The 13,176-nt window shown below is 42.0% G+C and overlaps 1 protein-coding gene across 1 annotated transcript in view; it reads left to right on the top strand.

Moving 5' to 3' along the window:
- The window catches only part of ap3b2 (adaptor related protein complex 3 subunit beta 2), a gene marked incomplete at its 5' end in the record, with an annotated part of 33,263 nt that overhangs the window by 10,814 nt on the left and 9,273 nt on the right, over positions 1 to 13,176 (top strand). Inside the window, 16 exons of the mRNA XM_079163475.1 lie at positions 142 to 330; positions 2,313 to 2,410; positions 4,504 to 4,558; positions 4,682 to 4,753; positions 5,038 to 5,100; positions 5,223 to 5,355; positions 5,688 to 5,797; positions 5,953 to 6,129; positions 6,395 to 6,581; positions 7,021 to 7,139; positions 9,305 to 9,364; positions 11,425 to 11,539; positions 12,075 to 12,267; positions 12,506 to 12,671; positions 12,825 to 12,912; positions 13,116 to 13,174. Of these exons, the coding sequence (XP_079019601.1) occupies positions 142 to 330; positions 2,313 to 2,410; positions 4,504 to 4,558; positions 4,682 to 4,753; positions 5,038 to 5,100; positions 5,223 to 5,355; positions 5,688 to 5,797; positions 5,953 to 6,129; positions 6,395 to 6,581; positions 7,021 to 7,139; positions 9,305 to 9,364; positions 11,425 to 11,539; positions 12,075 to 12,267; positions 12,506 to 12,671; positions 12,825 to 12,912; positions 13,116 to 13,174 (1,884 nt within the window). The remainder of the gene's footprint in view (positions 1 to 141; positions 331 to 2,312; positions 2,411 to 4,503; positions 4,559 to 4,681; positions 4,754 to 5,037; positions 5,101 to 5,222; positions 5,356 to 5,687; positions 5,798 to 5,952; positions 6,130 to 6,394; positions 6,582 to 7,020; positions 7,140 to 9,304; positions 9,365 to 11,424; positions 11,540 to 12,074; positions 12,268 to 12,505; positions 12,672 to 12,824; positions 12,913 to 13,115; positions 13,175 to 13,176) is intronic.

Below are 13,176 nucleotides of genomic sequence, written 5' to 3' on the forward strand. Positions count from 1 at the left end.
GCTTTTTAACAAATATATTCAACAGCAAATTACCATCTGGTGACTTTTTAAGCAACCAATAACCACTTTCCATGCAAGAGAGATTTCTGTCTTGGTCTGTTTGCCTGCAACACTCTGCTTAATCCCCCACTGTCGCTGCAGGAGTCCCTGCTGGAGGAGGGAAACGACAAGACCTTCTATGGCTCAGATGACGATGAGGACGAGGAGGAAGAAGAGAAAGACAAGAAGGCAGAGTCTACCATGGCTAAGAGGAAGCCGTACGTGATGGATCCAGACCATCGGCTGCTGCTGAGAAACACCAAACCGCTCCTGCAGAGCCGCAACGCAGCCGTGAGAGCGCTGCACTTCTAAATAATACACACACCGTAAATCAGTACAACAGCCCATTAACTCTCCTCTTGAGTCAGTTGCCATGGCAGAGATCACAATTGTTTTCTCTCAAACATTATTCTGCAGGTCGTTGTTTCGAGTAGCTAATGTCTTCAAACGCGCGACCTTGGTTCATGTTAACAAGCAGCTGAAGGGCCCCTGAGCCCTTAATCAGAGCTGACCTCCCACTCTGAGATGGGGACAATCTCCCAAAGGAAATGAATAAAGCATCCCAGTACATTAGTGCTGCTGTGGTCACCTTGGAAGGCCTGTTTTGTTTCATGTTGGATGTTATGAAATCCCCCCCCGTCACACATTATTCTGCCTTTGTTCTGCTGTAGTCGAGCTGTTTTCTTAAAGGCGGTTCAAGATTAACCCCGTTCCTCAGGCAACAAATGTGTTTGCTATACTACGTGCAAGATAAGGAGACGATCATTGAGCTCTCTAATTGCACTTTACGCGGCTTATTGTTTTGCACCTATTAAGTAATTAATAAATGGTTTCTCTTTGCCCTGATGTTTTTGAATAGTTATGTGGTCTTGGGCCTTTTTAAAGCTATTATTTTGCCATATGCATGAGCTTCTTGGCGAGGCATTGGAAGTCAGAATCTACCACTACACGTACTACTTGGGATAGTTTGGATTTTTTGAAAGTGGGTTTGTATAAGGTGCTTATTTATTGTCGCTGTATTACTTACAGTAGAATGTCGGCATGCCCCTAGTTTAGAGAAACAGACAGGAGTACCAGCACAGGAGCGAAGTAATGTCCTACTGTTGTGGACGGAGGCAGCAGCATGTATGGAGACACCTGATAGAAATATAGGCCATTGTTAAGAGATCGGTTTGTTCGTGTTATTGTGTGTCTTTGGTTACGAACTAACCCTTTATAGCATCAAAGTCACACAAACGGACAAACTAACCAATCAAGGCAGCAATAGACAGCAACTCCTGTGTATTGCAAAGTAAAATTACAGTTTGTTTCAAAGGAGTCTTGTAGCATTCAAAAGACCATAGGTTCCCTTATCCATCAACCTCACTTCAAAAAATACAAACTATCCCTTTAACAAGGCATCAAACGACAATTTGTAAACAATGTGACAAATGTGAACGGTTTTGTTTATAGAGATTCATCTACAGAGAATTATCACACGATGCTTTTTGGTGCTTTTAAACTGCTTATTGTTTAGTTGTCTGGGCCACAACATTACTGTTTCGGTTCACTCTCACTGCTCTCATAGTGCCGTTTTTGGTCGCAGCAGACAGCTGTTTTCAGTGGAAAAAGCTCTGATATACCCACTGTACTCTACCCGCACAGCACCAACCGACAGACCAAAACATTTACCAACTAGCTGGTGAATTTGGTGAATTTTGGAGCATTTAGTAGCTTAAGAGACGGATATTTCCCTCAGTAGACCAAAACGGAGCTAAAAAGAGAGCGATAAATGACTTGCATTTTCCAGGTGGACACAAACACAACGCTCAAATGAATAATAATATTGCTCTTTGACTGCTGGATAAATACGTACAAATACGTGTTTGCTAACAAGTTTGTCACGTCATCTTAAGAGGTGATATGTCATTGTATTCACAACTTGGCCAAAGTGGTGAAAAAAAAAGTTATTGCAGGTTTTAAGCTTCCTTAAACAAAAATTGTAAGTGCTCTCTGCAGCTTGCCTCATCTCTGCATAGCATTTTAGCGTCTTTCAGCTCATTTAATTAACTTTTATGGCCCATAACTTCACTGTTTTCTTCCACTCTCATCAGTGTTGCAGGCGGCTGTTTTCGTCTAAACATCCAACACATTTTACTGCAACATACTAAATGAATGGATTTCTTAAAGGAGAACAAAACGTTCCAGATGGAAAACGTATCACATGCAACTTTCATACTGTATTTGTGAGATTGTATCACTGGTGATGATTTAACCCTCTCTGCCCATTCCAGGTGGTGATGGCTGTGGCTCAGCTGTATTTCCATCTTGCCCCTAAAGTGGAGGTTGGGGTGATTGCCAAGGCCCTGGTCCGTCTCCTGAGGAGCCACAGGTGAGCTGCACTGTCTATAATTTGAAATAAATTGTCTATTCTAATTGCCATACCATAAATTGTAGGCAGCAGCTTATGCCAAAATGTGTAGTCAAGCCAGCAGCATGAGCAGTCTCGCAACGTTCTCGTGGCTGAGAAATGAGCAAAGGTTGAAAATAGGAAGAGCTGCGTTTATCTCGCTTTAAAATGAACAAAACATTCACAGCTGAATGTGAGAAGAGGGAACCATAATGACCATGAAACTCAGCAAAGTGGAAAACAGAATGAGAACAGGAAAAAATGACAAGTGAGGGTAATAAAATAAATCTGTGCGGCCCTGAAGCAGGAAGTGAAATTAAACGGGGAGCTCGGTGAGTCTGAGGTAAACATGAAGGCATAAACCATAAGGAGTGATGATGGCACGGAGCTGGCCTCTCGGCAGTAAGTCCTGCAAACTGTCAGCTTCTTATTGAACAAGTGCTCTTTTGGCTCTGAGTGTGCTGTAATGGGTTCATCATTCAGCGGCGACCAAACAGCAGCGTCTCTCTGCGGGGAATTTGTCAGGAATCTGTTGCACCGTACGATATGTTTCATTAGAATTTATTATCGGTACGGAGTCTCGGCTCTAATTAAAACCACATCGGTTTACTACCTTGAAGAATAATGGCTAGATGTTAAACAAGAAATCCACTTAAGTTCTTTAAACAATAGTATTTGTCTTGTTTGTGTACTAGACCATTTACAAATATACCCGAATGGAGATGTCCTGTGGTATGCACGAAGATAGATTGTTTGCTTTTATTGACTCAGGAAACGCTGTAGCCATGGTGTTTTTTATGGCTGTTTCAGTATCTGTATTGCAAAAGTAACAAAAATTACTTTGAAAATTGAATCTTAATCTAAAAATAAGATGAATTAAGATGCACGCTACCTGATTGGATTTTCTTTTGACGTTATGCTGCATCTCAGAAAACATGGAACTAGAAAAAGTACAATAGAACGCCACTCAAAGTTGGTGTTCCTCCTCGTGAACTCCATCTAATGTTACCCGACTTCACGAAGAAGCAGTTGTCTGGCGTCACACAAGCGCACACTGTAAATGGTAAACCATCAACTAAATGGAAGTGTAATGTATAATTGCCTGTATTTATTTAAAAATTTATCATTTATTAAAAACTGTGGTTTGTACCATAGATTCGGACCACAGACTGTATGGTTTATACTATAAACCATACAGTCTGTGGTCCAAACTTTATAGCCACAACTGTGATTTTCACTTCTGTATTGTTTTCACCAAGTGAGAGATATTGTAGCTGGGAGAAATTTCCCATAAGTCAGACTCATCTACAGCTAAAAGCCGTTTGCGTGAAGTCAGCTACTGTGAGTTAACGGTCGTTTTTGGATAAGCTAACGTCAGCTTGTTGACTAGGCATAAGGCTAATTTTACAAATCGGAAGATAGTTTCCACAAATATGTTTAGAATATAAAAACGTTGTGGTGTGACATCTGGCAATTTGACCCCAACTAAGGAGCAAAAAAACTTTTTTTTGTTTTGTTGTTCACCTGCACAACTGGTCAGTGGTGGGCGTAGTTCGTTGGAAGTGAAGTGGTCTTCAGGTTGACGTACAAGCTGTTTTTAAATGAATCTGTGCACAATCACAGCCAGGAGAAGAGGCGTAATTAGGCGGGCTCAGTGAAAACACCTGTGTGGGTTTACCAGGGGTCTGTATCGGACATTTAAAGTTATCTCTTATCAACCAAAACTCTAGAGCAGAAAACAACCAACAGAAGTATTTCAAACATTTTAATATCTGGAAGAAAAAAAATGTTGAAGTGGAGCCTGTTCTCGATCATGTTGCCATTCACTGTGCTATAAGCTAAGGTGGCTGCTGCTGCTGCTACCTGTCCAACAGGTAACTATGTAGTTAAAGTTTATTTCTCTTGATAATAACAAATACTTGGAAGAAGAGCCGTGGACCTCCAATATGGCCGCAGGGTGTCTTCGGTCAAGTAGACAGGAGAGAAAAGAGGATTGAATACGTCTGTTTCCACCATTGAATACGTCTGTTTCTACTCTTTTGCTCCATCGATATCTCCTGTCTCTCTCCCTTTAGTGAAGTCCAGTATGTCGTTCTTCAGAATGTGGCAACCATGACGATTAAGAGAAGGGTGAGCTACACCTGGCGGTATCTCTTTTGGATGTTTGCAAGTGAAATTTGAAATCAACTGCTGCAAATGGAGCTGCAGATTCACTGAGGGTCTTTCCTCTTCGTCTGTCTTTATGTTTCACAGGGAATGTTTGAACCGTACCTGAAGAGTTTCTACATCCGGTCTACAGACCCAACGCAGATCAAAGTCCTTAAGGTTATTTTATATCCTGTTCTATTGTGCTGGTGTCCCTTTTCTCTTTAATGTTAATGCTGAATCGACGGAAGACGATTCATTCTCTAAACTCTGAGGCGGGGTAGCATCTTTTGCCTATCATCAACCATTTTATTGAAGTAAAGAAAAAGTAACATTTTAAAAGTAAAAGCGCAGTCTTGCTGTACGTAAGCAACACTCAGAATTACAGTAAATATGATTTTGAATATCCCTTTTTTAAATGAAGTTTTCAGTGTTTAAAAACTGTCTTTTTTTGTCTTTTGCAGCTGGAGGTTCTCACTAATCTGGCCAATGAGACGAACATTTCCACCATTCTCAGAGAGTTTCAGGTACAGTGAAACATGCTCCGTGCTTTTATCCTCAGTCCAAGTAGCAAAACTACTTCAGCAAGGAGGGATACGCCAACTTCCTTTATGTTTTGCATTACTAAGTAAATATCTATTTCCTGCAGACTTACATTAAAAGCATGGATAAAGACTTTGTGGCTGCCACGATTCAAGCCATCGGCCGCTGTGCTACAAACATCGGCGAGGTGAGGGACACGTGTCTGAACGGCCTGGTGCAGCTGCTGTCCAACCGAGACGGTGAGTGTTTCTAAGATGCTTTTTAAGTGATACATATTGCAGTATGTATACTAGAAGGACTTGATTGTTGCAGCTACCATACTTGGATATCGGGTCAGTAGGATCATTTAATCAAGCTTACACATCTGCATTTGTAAATTATGAAATATAATTTAGCACAGTGAAGAAAATAGAAGCAGAAGATAAGATACAAGACAGACTTCACGACCAAACAAGCTGAAAAAACTGAATTTGGACTGAATTTGAATTTTATTAACTCAATCTAGGATGAAGATGACAGAAACATCTTCACTGTTGATCTATTATTTGTCACTCTTCCTCCTGTTGTACAGAGTTGGTCGTGGCCGAGTCGGTGGTAGTTATTAAGAAGCTGCTGCAGATGCAACCAGAGAAGCACAGCGACATCATAAAGCACATGGCGAAGCTAACAGACAACATCCAGGTGAGCGTCTCATTCACAAACTGCTGTCAAAGCTTCTGGTCACAGCAAAGGAAACGAGGCTCGTTCTTGGTTTGAAAAGATGGGTTGCTGTGTTGAAACAATGAGGTTTATCCCAACAAAACACAACCGTCTCATTTTATTTTAATTGTTGTCAGGTGCCGATGGCGCGGGCCAGTATCCTGTGGCTGATTGGCGAATACTGTGAGCATGTACCTAAGATCGCCCCTGATGTCCTGAGGAAGATGGCCAAGTCGTTCACTAACGAAGAGGACATTGTCAAGCTACAAATCATCAATTTGGCCGCCAAGCTCTATCTCACCAACTCCAAACAGGTGGGAAAAACATGTGTTTCTTCATCAATAGTAGTATTTAGATTTAGACTATATAACTTGTCAACAATGTGTGCAATGCCACCAATACAATTGTTATTTCAAGAGTAACAGTCTTAACTGTTCTTTGTGCCTCAATTTCCACAAACAGAGCCTCCCCTCCACAAACACAAGCACACATATCCATGCATAAACACATCAGATGGTAGCTTTTGCATGTTTCTGCTGTCCTCATCCTACGTGTCCTTCATATTCCCTCGTCTCGCAGACCAAACTGTTGACGCAGTATGTTCTCAACTTGGCCAAGTACGACCAGAACTACGACATCCGTGATCGGGCGCGCTTCATTCGTCAGCTCATCGTGCCCACCGAGAAGAGCGGAGCTCTAAGCAAGTACGCTAAGAAACTGTTCCTCGCCCTCAAACCTGCACCGGTCCTCGAGTCTCCATTTAAAGGTACAGGAGACATTTTCATTTTACAGCTGGGAGAGAGTTGAAAGCTAACACCGTCACACTATAATGCTTAAAATAAACCGGAACACTGAAATAGAGATTACTCAAATAGGTACTCTGACCCGTCTGTTTTTAGGTGGTTTGAGATTATTTGTTTTTTTCAGTTTTCGTAACACTTCCATGGTTTTATTAAGAAAAGTCCAACTTTTGGAGTATTCCTGAGGGCTTAATTACATTTAGTGCTTGGACTCTGGTAATTTGTGTAAGCGTCCCTGAGAAAACATTAAATCAAGTATTAATTTAATAAAAAAGTAACTGTTAATAGGTAATTTGTTATACTTTGATGTTACCAGTTTGCCAAAATGTTGCCCACAACTCACTAACATAGCAACATAGCACTTCCCCAATAAAAATAATTGCTTTTTCTTATGTTTTTCTGCAGATCGAGACCACTTCCAGCTGGGTTCACTGTCCCACTTGCTGAATGCCAAGGCCGGCGGCTACCAGGAGTTGCCTGACTGGCCTGAAGCCGCCCCAGATCCCTCCGTGCGCAACGTGGAGGTGAAGGATTCTGTGCGTGCAGTGGGAACAGTAACTTACAGAGACACAGGGGCCCTCTGGGGTCTCCAGGGGCCCAGAAAGGTGGAGGGGAGCGAGGGTTGCTCCCGCCCCAGAGCAGTGCCTCAGAGGGGCTGAACAGAGTCACCAGAGCCTCACGTCCAATACAGCACTAACTCCAATATAACGTTGATTCCTCTTTCACTAGCCATCCTTCATCCACTTACAGCCCATAAGCATTAACAGCTCATCAGTAACTTGCATCCTTTTTGGCCTCCATCTATTTCCAAAAGGATGCTGCTCAACCACTCCCCCACTCCATGAAGGAAAATGAATAAAGGAGAAAAGAGGGTTATAGCCTCTATTCAATAACTTCTGATTCACTATGAAAACGTAGTCGGTGGTATTGAACCCCCTCGCCCTCTCTGCTGCACTTGCTTCTGTTCGGCAGCAGCTCACTCGACCCGTCCGAGTGATTTCTCACCGATGTTTGAGCCAATAGCACATGCGATACAGAAGGGAACCGATTTGGGAGCTACAGCTTAGGTTTTCACGACAAATCGGTATCAACCGCAGTGAACCACCTCCTGTAGTCTCTGTTGAAGGTTGACTTAAAATAACACCAATATTTCTGTACAGATGCAGCTAATAGTTGATATTAGGCATCAATGTATTTATTAATTATTACCCTTAAGTTATCCTCTTCATGAGTTTAGCTGAACAATCAAACTTTAATTTGATCTGAATGTATTTGTAGAGCTTCATCCCAACTCACCAAAGTCCCTCTTCTTCTCCATCCCATTCACTCCATGTGCCATCGGTTCATAACCAGCAGTGTGATCTAAACAAAGACATAAAATCAAAACTTGAGCGTGTCACTTTGTCAAAATCAAGAATCGTAAAATCACTTGATTTTGAACTACGTTAGTGACCTCAAGGCTTGATTTTGTCGTCATAGATTTGTTAATTATTGTGAATATGGTGTAGTTTGTTTTAACTCTCAGCTTTATGTTCCATACCCGGTGTTAACTTGTCGTTTACTTGTGATGCAGATTTCAAGATGAGGCCACAGGTGCATTGAGTTATATTATTGATTTGACTGGTGGTGAACAAGCGACCATACAGGCAGTTTAGCATGTTTTCCGAAGCATTTAATCCCTGCTCTCCAGGCAGATAGTGTTTCTTTTGAGCGTTGAAACTTGCTTGAGATCGCTGATCCATTACAGTGAACAATGTGATAATGCAGCTCCGTTTTGAGAACTCAAAGAAGCGCCGACATCGGATTGATTTTTTTGACTGCAGACCTCATAGCTGCAGCTGGGTTTGCAAATAACCCAGTTTAACCTCTCTTATCGTGGTCTGGCAGGGATCAAATTAAATTAGCTTCTGACGTCAACTGACACGTCGAGATGAACCATTTCTACACCTGACTAGAGAAAAGCAGGAGTTTTGATCTTTGCTTACAGCTTTTAAACTGGTAAAACATGGCAGCTGTTCGTAAAAAATTCTCTACATTTTTAACCTAAATTAAATGATTTAAGCCATCGCAAGTGCAAAATTATGTTACATTTCATCAGGATAACATTGAGTTTAAATAAAGACTTAAATTTGGAGAGGTGATGATTTATTGTGATTATGATTTATGGTCAACCACTTCCAGTACGTGGAAAAATTGTGGATTAGTTTAGTTTATTTGAAAAGTACAGATTGTAATTCGGTATAAAAATAAAAAAGAATACTGCACAGGAGACACCTCCCACCATCAGCTGAAACACCCGACCCTGGGTCAGGAACAACTTGTTAGCACAAACGATGAGAACCTTGAAAAAGCTAAAAGCGCTGGATAAATTGTTGCGTAAATGTTTACAAATCGTAAATAATAATGAATAGCTTTAGATAATATCCAGCAGCGTAAAATCCATTCACAATAACACATTTAAACATGATGGGTGGTTTTGATTACGGGATACTTAAACTCATCTGATCTCAAGCACAAGTCTCAGATCTCAAAAGTGATTTAGTCTAAAAAAAAAAAAAAAAAAAGTATGCTTTGAAAAAAATGTTCAGCAATGACGTATGATGCACAAAAGCCTCGCTGGGTCATTATCAAAGTGTGAGTGTCCCGTTACATCCGCTGCTCTCCCTCTGCACATTATGCATCTCCACAGACAGAGGAAGTCATAACCACCGGCGAGGGGCGGATCAGCTTGCTAGGAGGCCGGAGAGAGGTGCCCCCCCCCCCCCCACCGCCTCAGTTTGGGAGTGTGGTGATGTTTGCTTTGAAGACTGCTCTCTATTTCCTCTCATCGTCTCTCTCTCTCTCTGGTTGTCATAATGTAGTAACTGACGACGGTCAAGTCGATAAGATTAATACGATTCTACTCCTCAGTGCTGATTCATATTTAAAGAGGCGGCTGTGTTTGTCCCAAGTGGAAAGAGATTGACATGAAGACACACAAATGATATTGTCTCCTCTAAAAATGTTTTGAAGTTGTGGAATAAGAGTTGATGTCAAATCGTAAAGAGGAATTCAAGTAGCACCTGAAACAAGTCAAAAGGATTAGAAAGCTGAGCCTGACTGCAGTTGTCTCTAAACTGAAGGTCCATTTAGTTTCCTGTCCTGGAGCTTTTGACAACTTCATGGTCTTCATCAGCAGATGAAATTTGCCCAGTTGTCAAGGATCTGCAGATGTTCAAACTTTCCATTATATTATATAAGTATTTCATTATTCTGAGCATTTACACAGTTGGTGTAAAAAGTTGAGATTGACACTCAAGGTCCACTTACTCACTTATTAACACTTACATTTAAGCCGACAGGGACAAGAAGTCCTACAGTCCTTCAGAATAATAGAAAGTTTGAACCTCTACAGTTTCATGACAACTTGGCAATCAATAAATGTGATGCATTCAAAAGACCTCAGAACAAGAGAGTAAGTGGGCCTTTAGTGGAGATTGTTTTGCCAGCTGGTTAGTTAGTGGTTCACTGCACTTCACCGTTTCCTTTTCTGCACCTCACTGGTCTCACGTGAAATTTGTGACACAGTTTGTGTCACAAATGTTGTTGTTGTTGTTGTTGTTGTGATTCTGAGTGATGTGATCCAGAGCTCTCCCGTCCCACCTCGTCATCCTAATCCATGCTAGAACAACATCATGCTTTGTCACTGATGAAGACTAAATGCATTCCTGTGTATTTGCTTGACGTATTAGTAAGTAGTGAATGTCAATGTTGACCGTTTCTCTCTTTATTTAGGTGTACGCAGTATAATGAAGTTATATTGGAGTGCATTGATTTTAACAGGAAAGAAAAGACAAATCCCTTGATCATTTTGTATTAGCTACCTAATTGCCAGATATTGTGGTAAATACACAAATTTGGGGTTTATTTTTGTCTCTGATAACAGAAACTGTTCTCACACGTCTTCTTTTTTAGACCTTCTCTTACTTTCCTGACTTTTTATCTAAAAAAACAACAACAACCTTTCTTCTTTCTTATCTCACCTCCATCCCAATCTTTTTCTTTTCTACATCTACCAGGTTTTTACGCTGCTTGAAAGAGTCACAACATTAACGAGTGTGAGTCAGTTAGCGGCAAAGAGCCCACCTCCTTGAGCCTCAACCCATATAGCGGCAAAACCCAGAGTGCTTTTTGACCCCCCCCCCCCCCACCCCCCCCCCCCCCCCCAAACACCCTCGCCTAACGTAGTTGCTGTTCTGTGCTTAGCTCTGCCAAAGCTACCTGAAACACAGCACCCTCTTCCTCGGTCTCCACCATTAAAGAAGTGATTCTTTTAGCAGGACGTGCTGTGCTCTGACCCGTCGAGATTCATTAGCAGCCTCGTGGGTTTTAAATGGGGTTTGGGGATGTCCACACTCATTAGCTGATGGCTCCAGTTAATGAGTCTGGTCACAGAAAGAGCGAGACGGATCAATTTCTCTTTTTTTTTTTTTCTTGTGTGGGAGGATAGTCACCGCTCCTCAAAGACATCACTTCTCTTAATGGAACTGCTCCCTGTATTTAAAAGAAAAAACATTTCTCTGCAACTGGTCATGAAGGCATCACCTGGTGCTATCTGTGCACATTAGCGTGTGCACCGGATTTCTCCTCCGACTGTCAGAATGTCTAAAAGCACATCTGATGGCTGGCTTCATTTGGCCGCATCACGCCCCAGGCAGAGGCATTCATGGCCACGCTACTGTAATCTGCCCACGTCTCTCTGCTTCTGCCTGAGGAGGTTCGTCAGCGAGGCGGTGCCGACGTCTTACTGTTCTGAACTTCCTCTTCCAGGTGCCTGAATGGACCAAATGCAGCAGCCGAGAGAAGAGGAAGGAGAAGAAGGTGGAGAAGCCGTTCTACTCTGATTCGGAGGGCGAGTCCGGGCCGACGGAGTCAGCTGACAGTGGTATCTCTAACGGGCTGTGTCTGTTCCATCGCACCCTTTTAGTCTCATGAGTCCCGTAGATGTGTTTGTGTGTGAGCACGAGAGTTTTGCTGCAAGCCGACGTGAATGGAGTTTGCTTTAGGGAGACTAGATTAATAGATTAATTTTAAAAAAGGCTCAGTAATGTTCTAAATCTGTTCCATAATTCTCTGGTGTGACACATATTCAAATTGAAACAAGGAGGAATAATAGACAAAACTCTGGATGTCATTTTCCATCTGACAAGTTGTCCAGTCTTTGTAAAGATTACCAAGATCACTTACAATTTATATTTATATATATATATATATAATTTTAGTGCAGGTGTAACACAAAATTGTCTTTGCAATATCTTTTTAGTCACATTGTTGTGTGTGCACCTCGGGTACGACCTAAGAGACAGAAAATCTGTGAAGTACACAGTACAAATGTCACTGGACATGCTGTGTCTTCATTGTTTTCTGTGTAAAGTAACTGACCGGCTCGCCCTCTGATCCCGATCTTCTCTCTCTTTCAGAGTCGGACTCTGTCAGCGGCTCGGAGATCGGCAGCGGCATCGAGGAGAGCGGCTCGGGATCAGAGAGCGAAGAGAGTGAGGAAGGCTCAGAGTCTGAGGAAGAGGAGGAGGAGGAGGAAGAGGAGGAGGAAAAGGACAAGAAGAAGATGAAGATGAAGAAAGAATTAAAGAAGCCAGTGCAAGAAAGCGAAAGGTAGCTCATTCTGTTAATATTTAATGTATGATATTTTATTTTGTGCCAAATATTTTGACTTTTTGAACTGCTCTCATTCATACAGAAAGCCCACTTTGTGGTTAATGGAGGTCCCTTTATTCTCTTCTTGTACAGACCATTTCACAGATCCAGTTTAGTTAGAATCTGTCTCTTCTCTTATGATATTAATAACTGCAGCATCCTAAATGAGACCTCTGAAGTGTGCTTTCCTTTCCAGCGAGCAGAGCAGTGAAGAAGAAGAGAGGAAACACGAGAGGAAGAGTAAACAACGCAAGAGCGACTCCGAGTCTGAATCTGACGAGGACGAAGGGAGCGAGTCTGAAAGCAGCCAATCGGAGTCGGAAGACTCAGAGTCTGAGGCAGAAATCAAAAAGAAAAAAAAGGTATTGGGGAAAAAAAACACCCTAAAATGTTAACTACAGGTGAATTTAGGACCCCTACAACTAAAATAACATTCACTCATTGACTAATGGGCCGAACATTCCTGTGTTTAGTCTTCACAAAGTAATCGTCAGTTTTCTTTCATCTCCTCTCAGGCAGCTGAATCTAAACCTCCTTCTAAGCCTGTCAAGAAAGAGAGCAAGAAAGAGAAGAAAGAAATGTCTCTGCTCGACCTCGATGATTGTGAGTTTTTCTCTCTCTCAAAGAGAAACGACAGTAATGACGCTCACTTCAGTGGGGCGAAGTCAGTGGAAGGGGGTGTTGTGGGATTGTTTCTCATAATCACTGTTGGAAACAAATACCCACAACAGATAATACAACAAATGGATGAATACAGTCTGAATTTGGGGACATCCTCGTTGAATGCGTCTCGTCTCTTTTCCCAGTCGAACCTGCTCCCTCTCCTCAAGTCACACCGGTCAACACCTTCCTGTCCAACAGCCTCGT

This window comes from Pholis gunnellus, assembly GCF_910591455.1.
Source record: "Pholis gunnellus genome assembly, chromosome: 7".
In the NCBI taxonomy this organism is placed as follows: Eukaryota; Metazoa; Chordata; class Actinopteri; order Perciformes; family Pholidae; genus Pholis; species Pholis gunnellus.